Source organism: Mytilus trossulus, chromosome 1, assembly GCF_036588685.1.
Source record: "Mytilus trossulus isolate FHL-02 chromosome 1, PNRI_Mtr1.1.1.hap1, whole genome shotgun sequence".
NCBI lineage: Eukaryota > Metazoa > Mollusca > Bivalvia > Mytilida > Mytilidae > Mytilus > Mytilus trossulus.
Genome location: NC_086373.1, coordinates 89886488 through 89902886, shown reverse-complemented (window position 1 = coordinate 89902886; position 16399 = coordinate 89886488). Strand labels below are relative to the sequence as shown.

Genomic DNA, 16399 nt, shown 5'->3' with positions numbered 1-16399 from the left:
CACCAGTTAGTATGGCAAACTTAGACATACATCTCCTATAAAGCTACAGGCTAGAAAATATGGTACACAAAAGAATTTTCACCAGTCTTTCATCTATCTTGTATTCTTTAATTGTTGTAACTGGTTCAATCTCCAAATACCAGCTTTTCGGACTTCATCTTACTTAAAGCTGACTGTTCTTATTTAAATCACAAAGAAATCAATCATAAGAAAAGAAGGAGTGACTAAATTGAAGCCATCTTAGTTAAAGAATTACAGCTGATTTCAGTCAGTATGTAGCTAATGGTAATATCTTTGGTTAGCTTGCTTGTTAGCTGAAGCGTGAAGTCATTGTTAGGTCAGGTACACTACCTCCTTTTAAAGTCGCTTAGTCCTACAGAGAGATAGATTGGTTATCTGTTGGGCTAGTCTTCTATTAAAGGAGGGTAGTATACCTTACCTAACAATGACTTCACGGTTCAGCTAACAAGCAAGCTAACCAAAGATATTACCATTAGCTACATACTGACTGAAATCTGCTGTAAACATAATCTCAAAGTGTTGGTATTTTCCTCAGGAAGGAAACTATGCAGTGTCTGCACCTTTAATAATACACCTCAACCCATTAAAGATGTTATAGGACATTTATTTGTTGCTTAATTAAGGTTGAAAGATGTATAATGTGATATTACATGTGATATTACATGCATTAGTAAGTACTGTCATTTGATCTCTTGTAGAGAGTTGTCTCATTGGCAATTACAAAACTTTGAATTTTTCGAAAAACGATTTTCTTATCCCAGGCATTGATTACCTTAGCCGTATTTGGCACAATTTTTTTGGAATTTGAATCCTCAATGCTCTTCAACTTTGTACTTGTTTGGCTTCATAAATATTTTGATTTGAGCGTCACTGATGAGTCTTATGTAGACGAAACACGCGTCTGGCGTACTAAATTATAATCCTGTTACCTTTGATAACTATTTACACCACTGGGTCGATGCCACTGCTGGTGGACGTTTCGTCCCAGAGGGTATCACCAGCCCAGTAGTAAACACTTCGGTGTTGACATGAATATCAATTATGTGGTCATTTTTATAAATTTCCTGTTCACAAAACTTTAAATTTTTCGAAAAACTAAGGATTTTCTTATCCCAGGCATAGATTACCTTAGCCGTTTTTGGCACAACTTTTTTGGAATTTGAATCCTCAATGCTCTTCAACTTTGTACTTGTTTGGCTTTTTACATATTTTGATTTGAGCGTCACTGATGAGTCTTATGTAGACGAAACGCGCGTCTGGTGTACTAAATTATAATCCTGGTACCTTTGATAACTATATACCACATCTTTTTTTTTTATATTTTTATATTATGCTTGAAAACATAGAAAATCATCATTAAGATGACCCTGCTTAGTACTAGACTGACACACTGGGATTGATTTTTAGCCTGGGAGTAACACAAAGAGTCTCCACATTATTCTGACTCCTAGCTGACAAGTCTTTTCTTACTGTCATGGTTTTCAGTGGAGCAGCAGGAAATGATTCTTATAAAGTCTTTTGTTTGACAAAGCAAGAGATTGAACCCCCTAACTTGCACATTGAAGGCATGCACACCACCAAGATTGAAACATACTATTGTCTGTTGGTATGCAAATTACCTTTGTTTAAGACAATGTTTTGGATAAGGATCGATGGTATCCCCTCTATCAAATATATGTTAAGCCTTCGGAGAAGGTCAATATAAGACTGATTTGGTCTGAATTGACTGAAAATAAAATATTGCATGATATCTTTAGTAATAACATTTTTTAAACATCTGATGAGTCTTCAGAAAATGCAAAAAGCCAAGCCTTGATAACACAATTTGACCAAATAATGTCACAAGTGAGATTTTTGAGGAATATGCCAATCAAAACAATAAAAACACAAAAAAACTTCTCTATCTTTTTGAGCGAAGAGTCTATATTGTTGCTAATCATGTCCAGGTGAAAGTCAAAATGTTGGCACAGTTGCAGAATTTGTGTAATTTACTGACATTTCACAGTAAATGAAACTATTGAAAACAGTATATAGTCCACCAAAACAGTTTTGCTTTATAAAATTACATATAATCAATTTTGAAAATATTAGGTTCATGGAAATAATTTGGAACGGACAGAGAAGGACAAGATAAGTAAAATTTATTACCCCTCCACTACAGCAGGGCATAAAAATATCACCCGATACTACCACTAGATAATCAGTTGGTCAGTCAATATTCTAGATTTAGATCAACCTCTTGAGGTTATACTAATAAGTACTATGCCTTTAATATGGTATTTTTATGAGAAAATGTATAAATAAAGAAGGTAAACAAGCAGTAATATCATACCTATGTTCAAAACATAATGAAGGCATTCTTCTGGTCAATTTGAATAGTACATACAATAACAATATTGGCAGAAGTGATAGCACTAGCATTTATTGTGAGTGTTTTTTCCAATAAAAACACATATTGATTTTGTATTTGTTTTATTCAGCTCTTCACAACTGTAGTAACATGCACCAACAATAAACATCAAGACACAAAAAAAAACAACATAAGAAACAAAAGATATGTTAAGCGCACACAAAGAAGCTTGTAAATGAAGGTTTCTGATACTGTATACGCAAGAAAAGTTGGTATAACTGCTTCAGCTTTATGCAAAACTATCATTAATTTGTTATTTTCTGTGCATAATAGTAAGTTTCCCAAATGGACTATTTCTAACAGTATGCTTATGATACATAAGACAGCACACAATTTACAAAGCAATATACTTTGTTAGGGCATTAAAATATTTATATAAGTTAGTACAAAACATTGCATTGGTTTTATATTATAAAATATGTTATTAATTGTGTCATTACCTGCTGTAAGATATCATATTGCATTGATTAGTACATATTTTTTTTCTATTCTATGGTATTTAAAATACTCATTGAATTTTGCATTGTCTATTAATAATTGCATTGAAAAATTTCCTTTCTAACTAAAACACTCATAGGATTTTGCATTGTCTGTTAAAAATTGCATTGAAAAATTTCCTTCTAAATCTACATAAAGAAAGGATGATATAATAATACAGGATATACCAGTACTGTGATGTTATAACACACAGGAATGTATTATCTAAACATAGCTTAGCAAATAAATTACATAAAAATAACCAATTACAAAAATAATTACATCAAATACAATGTAATAAAAAAAGAACAAGGACATACAATGTCACTAAATTGCATTGGTACTTATCAAGAAACACTTGATTAATATCCTGATAAAAGCAGAATAAATAAGCAACCTATAAAAAAAGGTCACATTAAATACATAGATATCTAAATTACTCTCCTTGGTCTAAAACTAAAACATGAAATATAGTTAATTACACACACAATGAAATTAAAAGAAGAAATCATTTGACATATTTGAAAAACAATTCATAATTGTACACTTGCAAGATATCTGTCACATCTTAACAAATATTTTTATTACTTAAAAATTCAGGAATTTAAATTAATTTGAATGAAAATATTAATAGTTGTCAACTTTTTTCAATTTCCACTAAAAGATCAGTTAATATAATTGAGAATAGAAATGGGGAATACGCCAAAGAACAGTCAAAGGCCCTTCAACCCTGGGAGAAAATCTGCACCTGCAGCAGTTTTCTCAATAACTGTTATCAGGAAAATTGATAACTAACTAAGGGTAATTTCATTGGCTTTCAGTTAAAGCATTAATACTTTCCTTGTTCTGAAATTACAAATATTTGGACACAAACAACATGATGTCAATAAAATACCAAACAGTTGGAATTAACAGTAAGTTTGGACGATCAGACCCACAGATTGAAAAATATAATGCCCTTTGTAGGGGCATTATAAAAATACCTTTATTTTCAGCATTTTAACTATTTTTTGGGGTATTTATATATTTGAAGCAGTATTAGAGATCCATCTCTATTTTTCTGGTACACTACATGATTTGAACTTGGTATGGATTACATAGAGGAAAAAGATAGAAATGATTAATTGATAATTGTTTGCAGAGCATCCATCAAATATATTTTATACTTATTCCAATTAAAAATTTCAAATCATAATAAGAGTTACATTTTTTTAATCTTTTCTGCCTCTTGCTGGAATAAGATTGGACTAATTTGACCTTTTAAAACATTCTTAGGTTGAAAAAGATCAGTTTCTATTATTATTTCACTTATAATATCAACTTATAATGGTTGACAAGAATAAAACTTATATTTCATGAAAATCATTATTATTGCAGAGTAATGCAGACTGCAAACATTAGTGCCCAAAAAAATCCTCACTTAAAGAATGTTTACGCATACTGAGTTAAGTGGTAGAATCTTTTAAGTATTTTATAAATGGATTGTGATGAAAGTGAGTTCATAGAGTTAGAAATCTATTTTTTAAATTATTGTAAATGTGAAATTTAAGACGTGAACACCTATTTCTAAATTTTCTGGATCAGAGCTTGTATCTGACAAACATGTGGACTTCTCAGCTAACACTATTTTTTTATCCGCCAGATGGAAGTAATTTTATCAAATTTTTATCAGAAATGATTCGAAAAATATCAAAGGGAAAACAATCGTAAAGAAAATCGAAAGTTAATCTTTTTTTAACATCTTAGCATATATTGACTGGTCATTATGGTACAAACATAATAAATAAATATATTTAGAAATAATTAGAGGTGAATTAAAACTACATTGTCATTTTATGAAAATTGATAACTGTGAATGAATCCACAGGATAGGACTAAGGAAAAGGACAGCAAAATGTTTTTTGACATCAGAAAAAATGTTTACAGAGTGTATATTTTCTCCAGCCTGGTTGTCAAGAAACCTGTGAAAGCCCACATAACCCTTGCATGTGGCTGCTGGATGAATTTTTTTTTTACCGAGGGTATATTTCCTCAGCCATGGTCGTCTAGAGACATGTGGTAGCCCACATAAAGTTGAAAATAAGTTATGTAAATAGCATTTTTGAAGCACACAAACACCAAAAGTAATTACATAGGCAATATAAGAAAAGTGTACTGACATAAGAGGTCTCTAAACACCTCAAACACAATAAGTAATTACATAGGCAATATAAGAAAGGTGTACTGACATAAGAGGTCTCTAAACAACTCAAACACAATAAGTAATTACATAGGCAATATAAGAAAGGTGTACTGACATAAGAGGTCTCTAAACACCTCAAACACAATAAGTAATTACATAGGCAATATAAGAAAGGTGTACTGACATAAGAGATCTATAAACACAATAGCTTCGTTAGTAGACACCATATTAATTATGTGTAACAGTGGGAAAAATGTGAAAGCATAAAAATATAGTATATGCCAATACATACCATAAGTAATTACAGTACGTAATTTTCAATTAACTTACACTGGTTAATTTGACAAATTTTCCTCCTTCCTTCTCTTTAACTTTTTTTTTTATATAATCATACATGTATAAAAGTGAAAGGGCTTCTTCATAGTTAACTTTGTTTTATTTTGAAAATGATTTGTTTCAGATAGATTGGGATTGAGGCAGCAGCTTTGTTCTACAGTAGACATTGTCATGGGACATCAGCATACGATTCAACTCCAAGCTTATCACAAAAATTGTAATAATATTAAATACTGAGACATTATTTACATGGTTATTAAAAAAAACAGTATACAATTTGAACATAAAAAAATATCACAGCCTTCTCTCTATGAGATAACATTACTATTTGATACGAGATCCACACATTTCAACGACAACAAATATATATATGTCTAATAACAAACTTGTACATCAGTGTTCTGATGTAATCAATATAATTGACAAATTGTAATTTGGAAAATAATTTGATGTTCTTCTTGATGCAAATAGCAACAGGTTTATTCCAATAAAGATCTTACTCACAAATGAATTCTTGTTGTAACTTCCAACAAATAACTGTGCAAGAATTGAAGTCATTTATAATATATTTCAATCTAATTTTACCATCACTAAATTCCAAATACACATTATCACCAGAATTTATATATAAACAAGCATACAACATATGCTTTGGCATTTCTACGGATTATTTGAAACATAACAAATTATGAGTTGGGATTTTATAATTAATATTTAAATCTCAATTCTCAAATTATAAGATCATTTTTTATTTCTTGATGAACAAAAAGACAGGACATGAATAATAAAACTAGAGGCTCTCAAGAGCCTGTGTCGCTCACCTGTTACTGTATTTACTGATGTCGGTCATCTTGGTTGGTAGGTCATTAGACACCCTAGTTATGATTGTGGCCAAGTTTGGTTAAATTTGGCCCATAGTTTAAGAAAAGAAGATTTTTGTACAAGTTACAAAAAATGACGAAAAGTTGTTAGAAATTGACTATTAAGGGCAATAACTCCTTAAGGTGTTGACTGACAATTTCGGTCATGTTGACTTATTTGTAGGTCTTACTTTGCTGAACATTATTGCTGTTTACAGTTTATCTCTATCTATTATAGTATTCAAGATAATAACCAAAAACTGCAAAATTTCCTTAAAATTATCAATTTTAGGGCAGCAACCCAACAACAAGTTGTCGGATTCATCGGATAATTTGTGAGGGAATAGATCTTATTCTAATGGACATTTAAATCTTTAAAGATTTGCCCTAAAATGTCTTGGTTTCAAAGATATAAATCAAAAACTACATTTTACCACTATGTTCTAATTTTAGCCATGTCGGCCATTTTGTTTGGAAGGTGGGGTCATCAGACACATTTTCTAAACTATATACCACAATGATAATTTTGGCCAAGTTTGGTTATATTTGGCCATGCAGTTTCAGAGAAGAAGATTTTTGTACAAGTTACAAAAACATGACGAAAAGTTGTTAAAAATTGACTATTAAGAGCAATAACTCCTTAAGGGGTTGACTGACAATTTTGGTCATGTTGACTTATTTGTAGGTCTTACTTAGCTGAACATTATTGCTGTTTACAGTTTATATCTATCTATTATAGTATTCAAGATAATAAACAAAAACTGCAAAATTTCCTTAAAATATCCAATTCAGGGGCAGCAACCCAACAACAGGTTTTCTGATTCATCTGAAAATTTCAGGGCAGATAGATCTTGACCTGATCAACAATTTTACCCCCATGTCAGATTTGCTCTAAATGTTATGGTTTCAAAGATATAAGCCAAAATATACATTTTACCCCTGTGTTCTATTTTTAGCCATGTCGGCCATTTTGTTTGGAAGGCGGGGTCATCAGACACATTTTCTAAACTATATACCACAATGATAATTGTGGCCAAGTTTGGTTATATTTGGCCATGCAGTTTCAGAGAAGAAGATTTTTGTACAAGTTACAAAAACATGACGAAAAGTTGTTAAAAATTGACTATTAAGAGCAATAACTCCTTAAGGGGTTTACTGACAATTTTGGTCATGTTGACTTATTTGTAGGTCTTACTTTGCTGAACATTATTGCTGTTTACAGTTTATATCTATCTATTATAGTATTCAAGATAATAACCAAAAACTGCAAAATTTCCTTAAAATATCCAATTCAGGGGCAGCAACCCAACAACAGGTTTTCTGATTCATCTGAAAATTTCAGGGCAGATAGATCTTGACCTGATCAACAATTTTACCCCCATGTCAGATTTGCTCTAAATGTTATGGTTTCAAAGATATAAGCCAAAATATACATTTTACCCCTGTGTTCTATTTTTAGCCATGGCGGCCATCTTGGTTGGATGGCGAGGTCACCGGACACATTTTTTAAACTAGATACCCCAAGGATGATTGTGGCCAAGTTTGGTTAGATTTGGCCCAGTAGTTTCAGAGGAGAAGATTTTTGTAAAAGTTTACGGACGACGGACGACGGACGCCAAGTGATGAGAAAAGCTCACTTGACCTTTCAGGTCAGGTGAGCTAAAAAAAGGTTAGTACAGAATATAATATTCAATCAATCTCTTTTATAAGAATTCAAGGATATGAGAAATTGTGGTTAAAAGGTTGAATGGATTCTTTAACTTTTATTTATTATCTCCCTTTTCTACACTTCCAAGAGGCTAATTATGTTCTCACTATAAATGTAAGTATTTGTTTTTTGCAGTGGATCTATATTGTGACAAATTGACTAACAGAAATTATAGGTCCATTTTTTTGTTAGAACTTTTGAAAGTAAATTAATGGTGGCTCTTTTTGAGAAACTTAAAAGTAATTATGTATGCACGTTAGTGTGGAAAATTCCACCCTTTTGTGGGAAAAAATGGTTGATTATATAGGGAATCATTGAAGCATGACTGAAGTGGGGCCCCCTTAGGTCAGTAGCGCCCCCCCTTAAGGAAAAGTTCTGGATCCGCCACTGAATTGACTTTGAGGATTATGTTATTTATAATCATAGATAACAGCATTTTCTTTTTTAAAATTAATTTCTTGATTAACATAAATACTACCTAAGAATTAATCAACTTAATTTTTCCCAAAACTATTTCCTAAAAAAATAAAAAAAGTTTTTTGGGACTTCATATGTCCTGCATATCACAGAGGATTTTTGAACTGTATTGCATGGTGTAAACTATGTTAATCTTCTTCTGTAAAGGCTGCAGTATATCATGGAGTATCTGGTGGTAGTTCTCCTAGTGAACAACAGCAATTACACATATGTTTTGATTCTATTTCTTCTATACCTCTTCCAAATAACTTTACAAGCTGGCAATGAACTCTGAAAAAAAATAATCATCAAATTTGATGTCAATTTACTTATTTTCAACAAAGATTTATTTATTTTTGCAACTGAAATAAAAAGTATTTACTTGTTTGCTTCTGTTGTTACTATGTTCTAGGACCACAACATCTGCAGATATCACTCACCCTGAATGAGACTCAACAGTGTTCAGTTACTTCATAAGATATGACTATAACACTAATATATAAAGAATTTGACAGACATTACAGAACTAGCATGTATCCACAGGACACCATGGCAGCTCCCAAGCAACACCATGACATTTGCATGTTCAATGAAAAGTTAAAACTAGGTCAGAAATTTGGCCTATATTTTTTAAAAATAACATGGTAATAGATATGCTTATTGAGTTTTAAATAGATGTGACTATAACTGTACTAAATTTCCCTAAATAAACCAAAACTTTAACCTAATACAGGGCTGACAAATAAACAATGTAATGAATGCGTAGACATGAAAGCATAATCCCAGCTACTATTGTAGGGATGTCAAAAAACAAGGTACTGGTAGGCATTGGAAATACTTGTTATGATATTATAAATTCAGAAACAGAAATATTATTCTTTTAAACATAACGGTTGTGTTCTTACGCATAGTAACTTGGCTCGCACAAGCAAGTAAAACATTTTTTTAATCAAAGATATGGCATTAATTTACTATTTTTTTATGGATTTCACAGGTCAAAGGTTCATTTTGTTTACCAAATATAAAAGGGGGAAGCATTTCATCAGCTATGAAATTTTTAATATGTAAAACACTGGAAGTGAAATGAATTTTTCATTGTTTACATATTTGTTGTACAAGTGTTACAGCAGGGAATGTATGTAATTACTCATGGCTTACCTTCTACATGCCATATATCATGTAATTCCCGAATTAAGGATCATTTCTAGTAACTAGTGTTGTCAACGGTTAACCGGTTAACCGGTTGAACGACCGAATACCGAATACCAAAAACGCTAACCGGTTAACCAGACTTTTTTTTTCAATTTTGATAGATTTGATATAAATTTGCATGGAAATCATTTAAGGTGGCTCGGGACTATTCGACTGCGCATAATTTCACGCATGAATTACAAAAGTATTTCTCGTAAATTCGATATAATTTTTTTTAATATTTTGATTGATTAGAAATGTTAAATCATTGTAGTTATGTGACTAATAGAATATTTTCGTTATTATCCATATTTGTTAAAGGGTCAAAATGACATTTCACCCATTTTTCAACATTTTCTCGCCCAAATTTGGGTTTTAAGGCAAAATATTTTTTTTTCCTTATCGGTGACTTATGTTTTTTATTGGCTCATTCTTTGAAGTTATATTCCAGCTTTTCATATTACAATTTTGTACAAATTGTCATAAAACATTTTTTTGATATTCTGATAAAAGTATGTCAACACCTGTACTTTCCCTATCATTTTATTGAAAAATGGTCCCTTTAACATACCTGTTTAAAAGTAAAATTTTGAGCTAAAATGGTCCGTGACCCCCCATTTTTTTTCTCACAAATTTGATTCATTTTCTTGAAAGAACAAAATAACCAAAAATACGGCACTTCTGATAGAAACTTCGAATAGGCCCGAGCCACCTTAATAAAGATGTTTTATTTAAAAATTGGCGTCGTGGTTATTAATTTGACAGATCAATTGTCCAGTATATTGTTTGCTATTGTTGATCCTAAATACATAACATTAATTAGAGCTCGGGGCTGGACGTTAAAGAAACATAATTGGTAAACATGTTTTTTTAACAATAACTTTCAATCAGAGATGCGATTAAATTTTACTATTTAGTTCATTATTTCGTTTTTGATCTAATATTGTGGAAACCAACATCTTAATGTGTGACCTCCGTAGTGTAATGCTTAGTCTTACTTTAAACGAAATGCTACCTTAACAATTGTGAAATGCAAACCAATGTGAATGTACTCAATGTACACGTGATAGTACGAGTAACATGCTCAAACAAACAAGCAAACAAAGTTAAGAAACAGGTCGTATGGTGACCTATAGTTATTAATTTCTGTCTCATTTTGGTCTCTTGTGGAGAATTGTTTCATTGGCAATCATACCATATCTTCTTTTTTATGATTAATCATTTCAAATTGAAACATTCCACATTATTTTCGAAGACAACAAGAGAAAATTAAACAATGATCGGTTTCAGACAAATTCAATTCTACGAGATCAAGACGTTTTTTTTTTATATATTTTTCAATCTGAAGTTGGTACAAATTCTATAGTTGATACGGTATACATGTAGGGTACTATTGATAAGGCTTTCAAACGACAACTTAAAACTACCGGTTAACCGGTTAATCAGTCGAACGATTATCCGAGTAACCGGTTAGGCAAAAGTGTACGATTTGACAACACTACTAGTAACCAAATATGGTCCAAGGACACAGTTATCGTCCTTTGGTTTTCGTTGTCTACGAATATAGTCCCTAGTGTAAACAGTGTATAACTTGCATGTCTTATTTGATACACTTTCCCAATTTATTTCTTGATATTAAATGCATGAAATATCAAGTAGGGGGATGTAATTACATGTAAAAAAAAATTGGGTGCTGAATCTTTATGTTAAGAAGTAAATTGGTCCAGTTCTAAAAGGTCAAATTTTAGCACGTCTGAAGCTGTCAAACTGAATTTTGCACCCCCTTAACACAGAATTGTCAATATTTTGAGTTAGAGCTGGTAGAAGTTTCTATAATTTTGATATTATTTGTCTCACTGGTAGTACACTACACTGTAAAAATCTTTTTGAGAAAGAGCAGGTGCGATTTTTTTAATTTGAATTTATTGTCTAAAAGAAATGCACTACGAAATAACTGTGTTCTCGGGCCTAAGAGATGGATTCCTGAAATCTAGATTCTGTACTTTGGCAACTTTCCTGAATGATTTGCTGGTTTCAGTTTGTCAAACTCAATCAAAGTAAAGGATTTACATCTTTGGTTTACAGAAATTCTGTTAAAATGTGCCATTTTGGCATTCTATGGCTATAATAAGCATTTTAAAGCAGTTTACATTTTATGGCTAAGAGGCATGCTGACTTTCTATCTGACAGCTTTTTTGTTCCTGATATTTGTGTTTCTATGATTAAATCAAAGTTAATTAACCATTTGTGAACTCTGGATATAGAGAAAAGTAGATTATCACAGAAAAAAAGTGCAGATATTTGTATTCACAGCCATGGTTAAACGGCCTAATAGATGTATGCAAAATGTGAAGAGCTTTGTACATCAAATCTGTAGTCCATCACAAATATTTCACTAAATCTGTAAAAAAAGCACTTTATTATACTCAGTACACCTTACTCCTTTCATAAGCTACCATTTTTTTTCTCTGTATGATAGTAAGTGGTCCAAATTTATGCCTATTAAGGCTAAAACTAAATGCAAGTTTTCCATTGAAAAGTGAAAAAACTGGCCATCAGACCATATTGTTTCTAAAAGAATTAAATGCAAGAGTCCTTTTGCAATTAGACTTCTTGTATCATAACGCCTTAGCATAGAAATGAGCAAAAAGTGACACATTTTCATTTCTAATAGCTTCTGTGTGCATTTTTATATGTCAATATGGGCTACCGCCTAAATCGACTCTAAATAATTCTCAGTACTACATGGCCCAAGACCATTATATACTCATGTGGTATGCTTTTTGACACTTTTCTATACATTTAAAGTACATTTTATATATATGAAAGAATAATTTAGGCATAAAAAACTTCAAAATCTTCAAATTGGCTGAGAAAAATGCATATTTATATAAGGCGTCCCTAAATTGGAAAATCTCTATTTTCAGGCATAGCCTTATATAAATTTAACTTTGGAATAATTACAATACATCTGATAAATAAAATGAGTGTTCAGATGCTTTTAATACTTAATATTTGATATTCAAGAGCATTTAAAAAGCAAATTTTTGCAAAATTTAAAATTTTTAGGCCAAAATCTTGACAGTTGAAGATATTTGATTTACACGTAAAAAATAAACATTCAAATGTCTATATTAAAATGACCCTAGTGTCTCTTATATATGTCATATGGCCATGAAACTTGGCAACCTATCTCACAATTGCCTAAGCTTAGGTTATGCAAAGTTTTATAAAGATTGGTCAAGTCTTTCTGTCCTATTAGGTCCAAGGACACAGTTATCGTCCTTTGGTTTTCGTTGTCTACGAATATAGTCCCTAGTGTAAACAGTGTATAACTTGCATGTCTTATTTGATACACTTTCCCAATTTATTTCTTGATATTAAATGCATGAAATATCAAGTAGGGGGATGTAATTACATGTAAAAAAAAATTGGGTGCTGAATCTTTATGTTAAGAAGTAAATTGGTCCAGTTCTAAAAGGTCAAATTTTAGCACGTCTGAAGCTGTCAAACTGAATTTTGCACCCCCTTAACACAGAATTGTCAATATTTTGAGTTAGAGCTGGTAGAAGTTTCTATAATTTTGATATTATTTGTCTCACTGGTAGTACACTACACTGTAAAAATCTTTTTGAGAAAGAGCAGGTGCGATTTTTTTAATTTGAATTTATTGTCTAAAAGAAATGCACTACGAAATAACTGTGTTCTCGGGCCTAAGAGATGGATTCCTGAAATCTAGATTCTGTACTTTGGCAACTTTCCTGAATGATTTGCTGGTTTCAGTTTGTCAAACTCAATCAAAGTAAAGGATTTACATCTTTGGTTTACAGAAATTCTGTTAAAATGTGCCATTTTGGCATTCTACGGCTATAATAAGCATTTTAAAGCAGTTTACATTTTATGGCTAAGAGGCATGCTGACTTTCTATCTGACAGCTTTTTTGTTCCTGATATTTGTGTTTCTATGATTAAATCAAAGTTAATTAACCATTTGTGAACTCTGGATATAGAGAAAAGTAGATTATCACAGAAAAAAAGTGCAGATATTTGTATTCACAGCCATGGTTAAACGGCCTAATAGATGTATGCAAAATGTGAAGAGCTTTGTACATCAAATCTGTAGTCCATCACAAATATTTCACTAAATCTGTAAAAAAAGCACTTTATTATACTCAGTACACCTTACTCCTTTCATAAGCTACCATTTTTTTTCTCTGTATGATAGTAAGTGGTCCAAATTTATGCCTATTAAGGCTAAAACTAAATGCAAGTTTTCCATTGAAAAGTGAAAAAACTGGCCATCAGACCATATTGTTTCTAAAAGAATTAAATGCAAGAGTCCTTTTGCAATTAGACTTCTTGTATCATAACGCCTTAGCATAGAAATGAGCAAAAAGTGACACATTTTCATTTCTAATAGCTTCTGTGTGCATTTTTATATGTCAATATGGGCTACCGCCTAAATCGACTCTAAATAATTCTCAGTACTACATGGCCCAAGACCATTATATACTCATGTGGTATGCTTTTTGACACTTTTCTATACATTTAAAGTACATTTTATATATATGAAAGAATAATTTAGGCATAAAAAACTTCAAAATCTTCAAATTGGCTGAGAAAAATGCATATTTATATAAGGCGTCCCTAAATTGGAAAATCTCTATTTTCAGGCATAGCCTTATATAAATTTAACTTTGGAATAATTACAATACAATACAATAGACCTCCGTAGTGTAATGCTTAGTCTTACTTTAAACGAAATGCTACCTTAACAATTGTGAAATGCAAACCAATGTGAATGTACTCAATGTACACGTGATAGTACGAGTAACATGCTCAAACAAACAAGCAAACAAAGTTAAGAAACAGGTCGTATGGTGACCTATAGTTATTAATTTCTGTCTCATTTTGGTCTCTTGTGGAGAATTGTTTCATTGGCAATCATACCATATCTTCTTTTTTATGATTAATCATTTCAAATTGAAACATTCCACATTATTTTCGAAGACAACAAGAGAAAATTAAACAATGATCGGTTTCAGACAAATTCAATTCTACGAGATCAAGACGTTTTTTTTTTATATATTTTTCAATCTGAAGTTGGTACAAAGTTGGTACAAATTCTATAGTTGATACGGTATACATGTAGGGTACTATTGATAAGGCTTTCAAACGACAACTTAAAACTACCGGTTAACCGGTTAATCAGTCGAACGATTATCCGAGTAACCGGTTAGGCAAAAGTGTACGATTTGACAACACTACTAGTAACCAAATATGGTCCAAGGACACAGTTATCGTCCTTTGGTTTTCGTTGTCTACGAATATAGTCCCTAGTGTAAACAGTGTATAACTTGCATGTCTTATTTGATACACTTTCCCAATTTATTTCTTGATATTAAATGCATGAAATATCAAGTAGGGGGATGTAATTACATGTAAAAAAAAATTGGGTGCTGAATCTTTATGTTAAGAAGTAAATTGGTCCAGTTCTAAAAGGTCAAATTTTAGCACGTCTGAAGCTGTCAAACTGAATTTTGCACCCCCTTAACACAGAATTGTCAATATTTTGAGTTAGAGCTGGTAGAAGTTTCTATAATTTTGATATTATTTGTCTCACTGGTAGTACACTACACTGTAAAAATCTTTTTGAGAAAGAGCAGGTGCGATTTTTTTAATTTGAATTTATTGTCTAAAAGAAATGCACTACGAAATAACTGTGTTCTCGGGCCTAAGAGATGGATTCCTGAAATCTAGATTCTGTACTTTGGCAACTTTCCTGAATGATTTGCTGGTTTCAGTTTGTCAAACTCAATCAAAGTAAAGGATTTACATCTTTGGTTTACAGAAATTCTGTTAAAATGTGCCATTTTGGCATTCTATGGCTATAATAAGCATTTTAAAGCAGTTTACATTTTATGGCTAAGAGGCATGCTGACTTTCTATCTGACAGCTTTTTTGTTCCTGATATTTGTGTTTCTATGATTAAATCAAAGTTAATTAACCATTTGTGAACTCTGGATATAGAGAAAAGTAGATTATCACAGAAAAAAAGTGCAGATATTTGTATTCACAGCCATGGTTAAACGGCCTAATAGATGTATGCAAAATGTGAAGAGCTTTGTACATCAAATCTGTAGTCCATCACAAATATTTCACTAAATCTGTAAAAAAAGCACTTTATTATACTCAGTACACCTTACTCCTTTCATAAGCTACCATTTTTTTTCTCTGTATGATAGTAAGTGGTCCAAATTTATGCCTATTAAGGCTAAAACTAAATGCAAGTTTTCCATTGAAAAGTGAAAAAACTGGCCATCAGACCATATTGTTTCTAAAAGAATTAAATGCAAGAGTCCTTTTGCAATTAGACTTCTTGTATCATAACGCCTTAGCATAGAAATGAGCAAAAAGTGACACATTTTCATTTCTAATAGCTTCTGTGTGCATTTTTATATGTCAATATGGGCTACCGCCTAAATCGACTCTAAATAATTCTCAGTACTACATGGCCCAAGACCATTATATACTCATGTGGTATGCTTTTTGACACTTTTCTATACATTTAAAGTACATTTTATATATATGAAAGAATAATTTAGGCATAAAAAACTTCAAAATCTTCAAATTGGCTGAGAAAAATGCATATTTATATAAGGCGTCCCTAAATTGGAAAATCTCTATTTTCAGGCATAGCCTTATATAAATTTAACTTTGGAATAATTACAATACATCTGATAAATAAAATGAGTGTTC

At 31.5% G+C, this 16399-nt stretch overlaps 1 protein-coding gene across 1 annotated transcript in view; it reads right to left on the bottom strand.

The window, feature by feature from the left end:
- Window positions 1–7440: 7440 nt before the first annotated feature.
- Window positions 7441–16399, bottom strand: part of LOC134689851 (ceramide kinase-like) — a 30002-nt gene continuing 21043 nt past the window's right edge. The window contains exon 12 of the mRNA XM_063549823.1: window positions 7441–8741. Within this exon, the coding sequence (XP_063405893.1) occupies window positions 8630–8741 (112 nt within the window). The 3' untranslated portion in view covers window positions 7441–8629. The remainder of the gene's footprint in view (window positions 8742–16399) is intronic.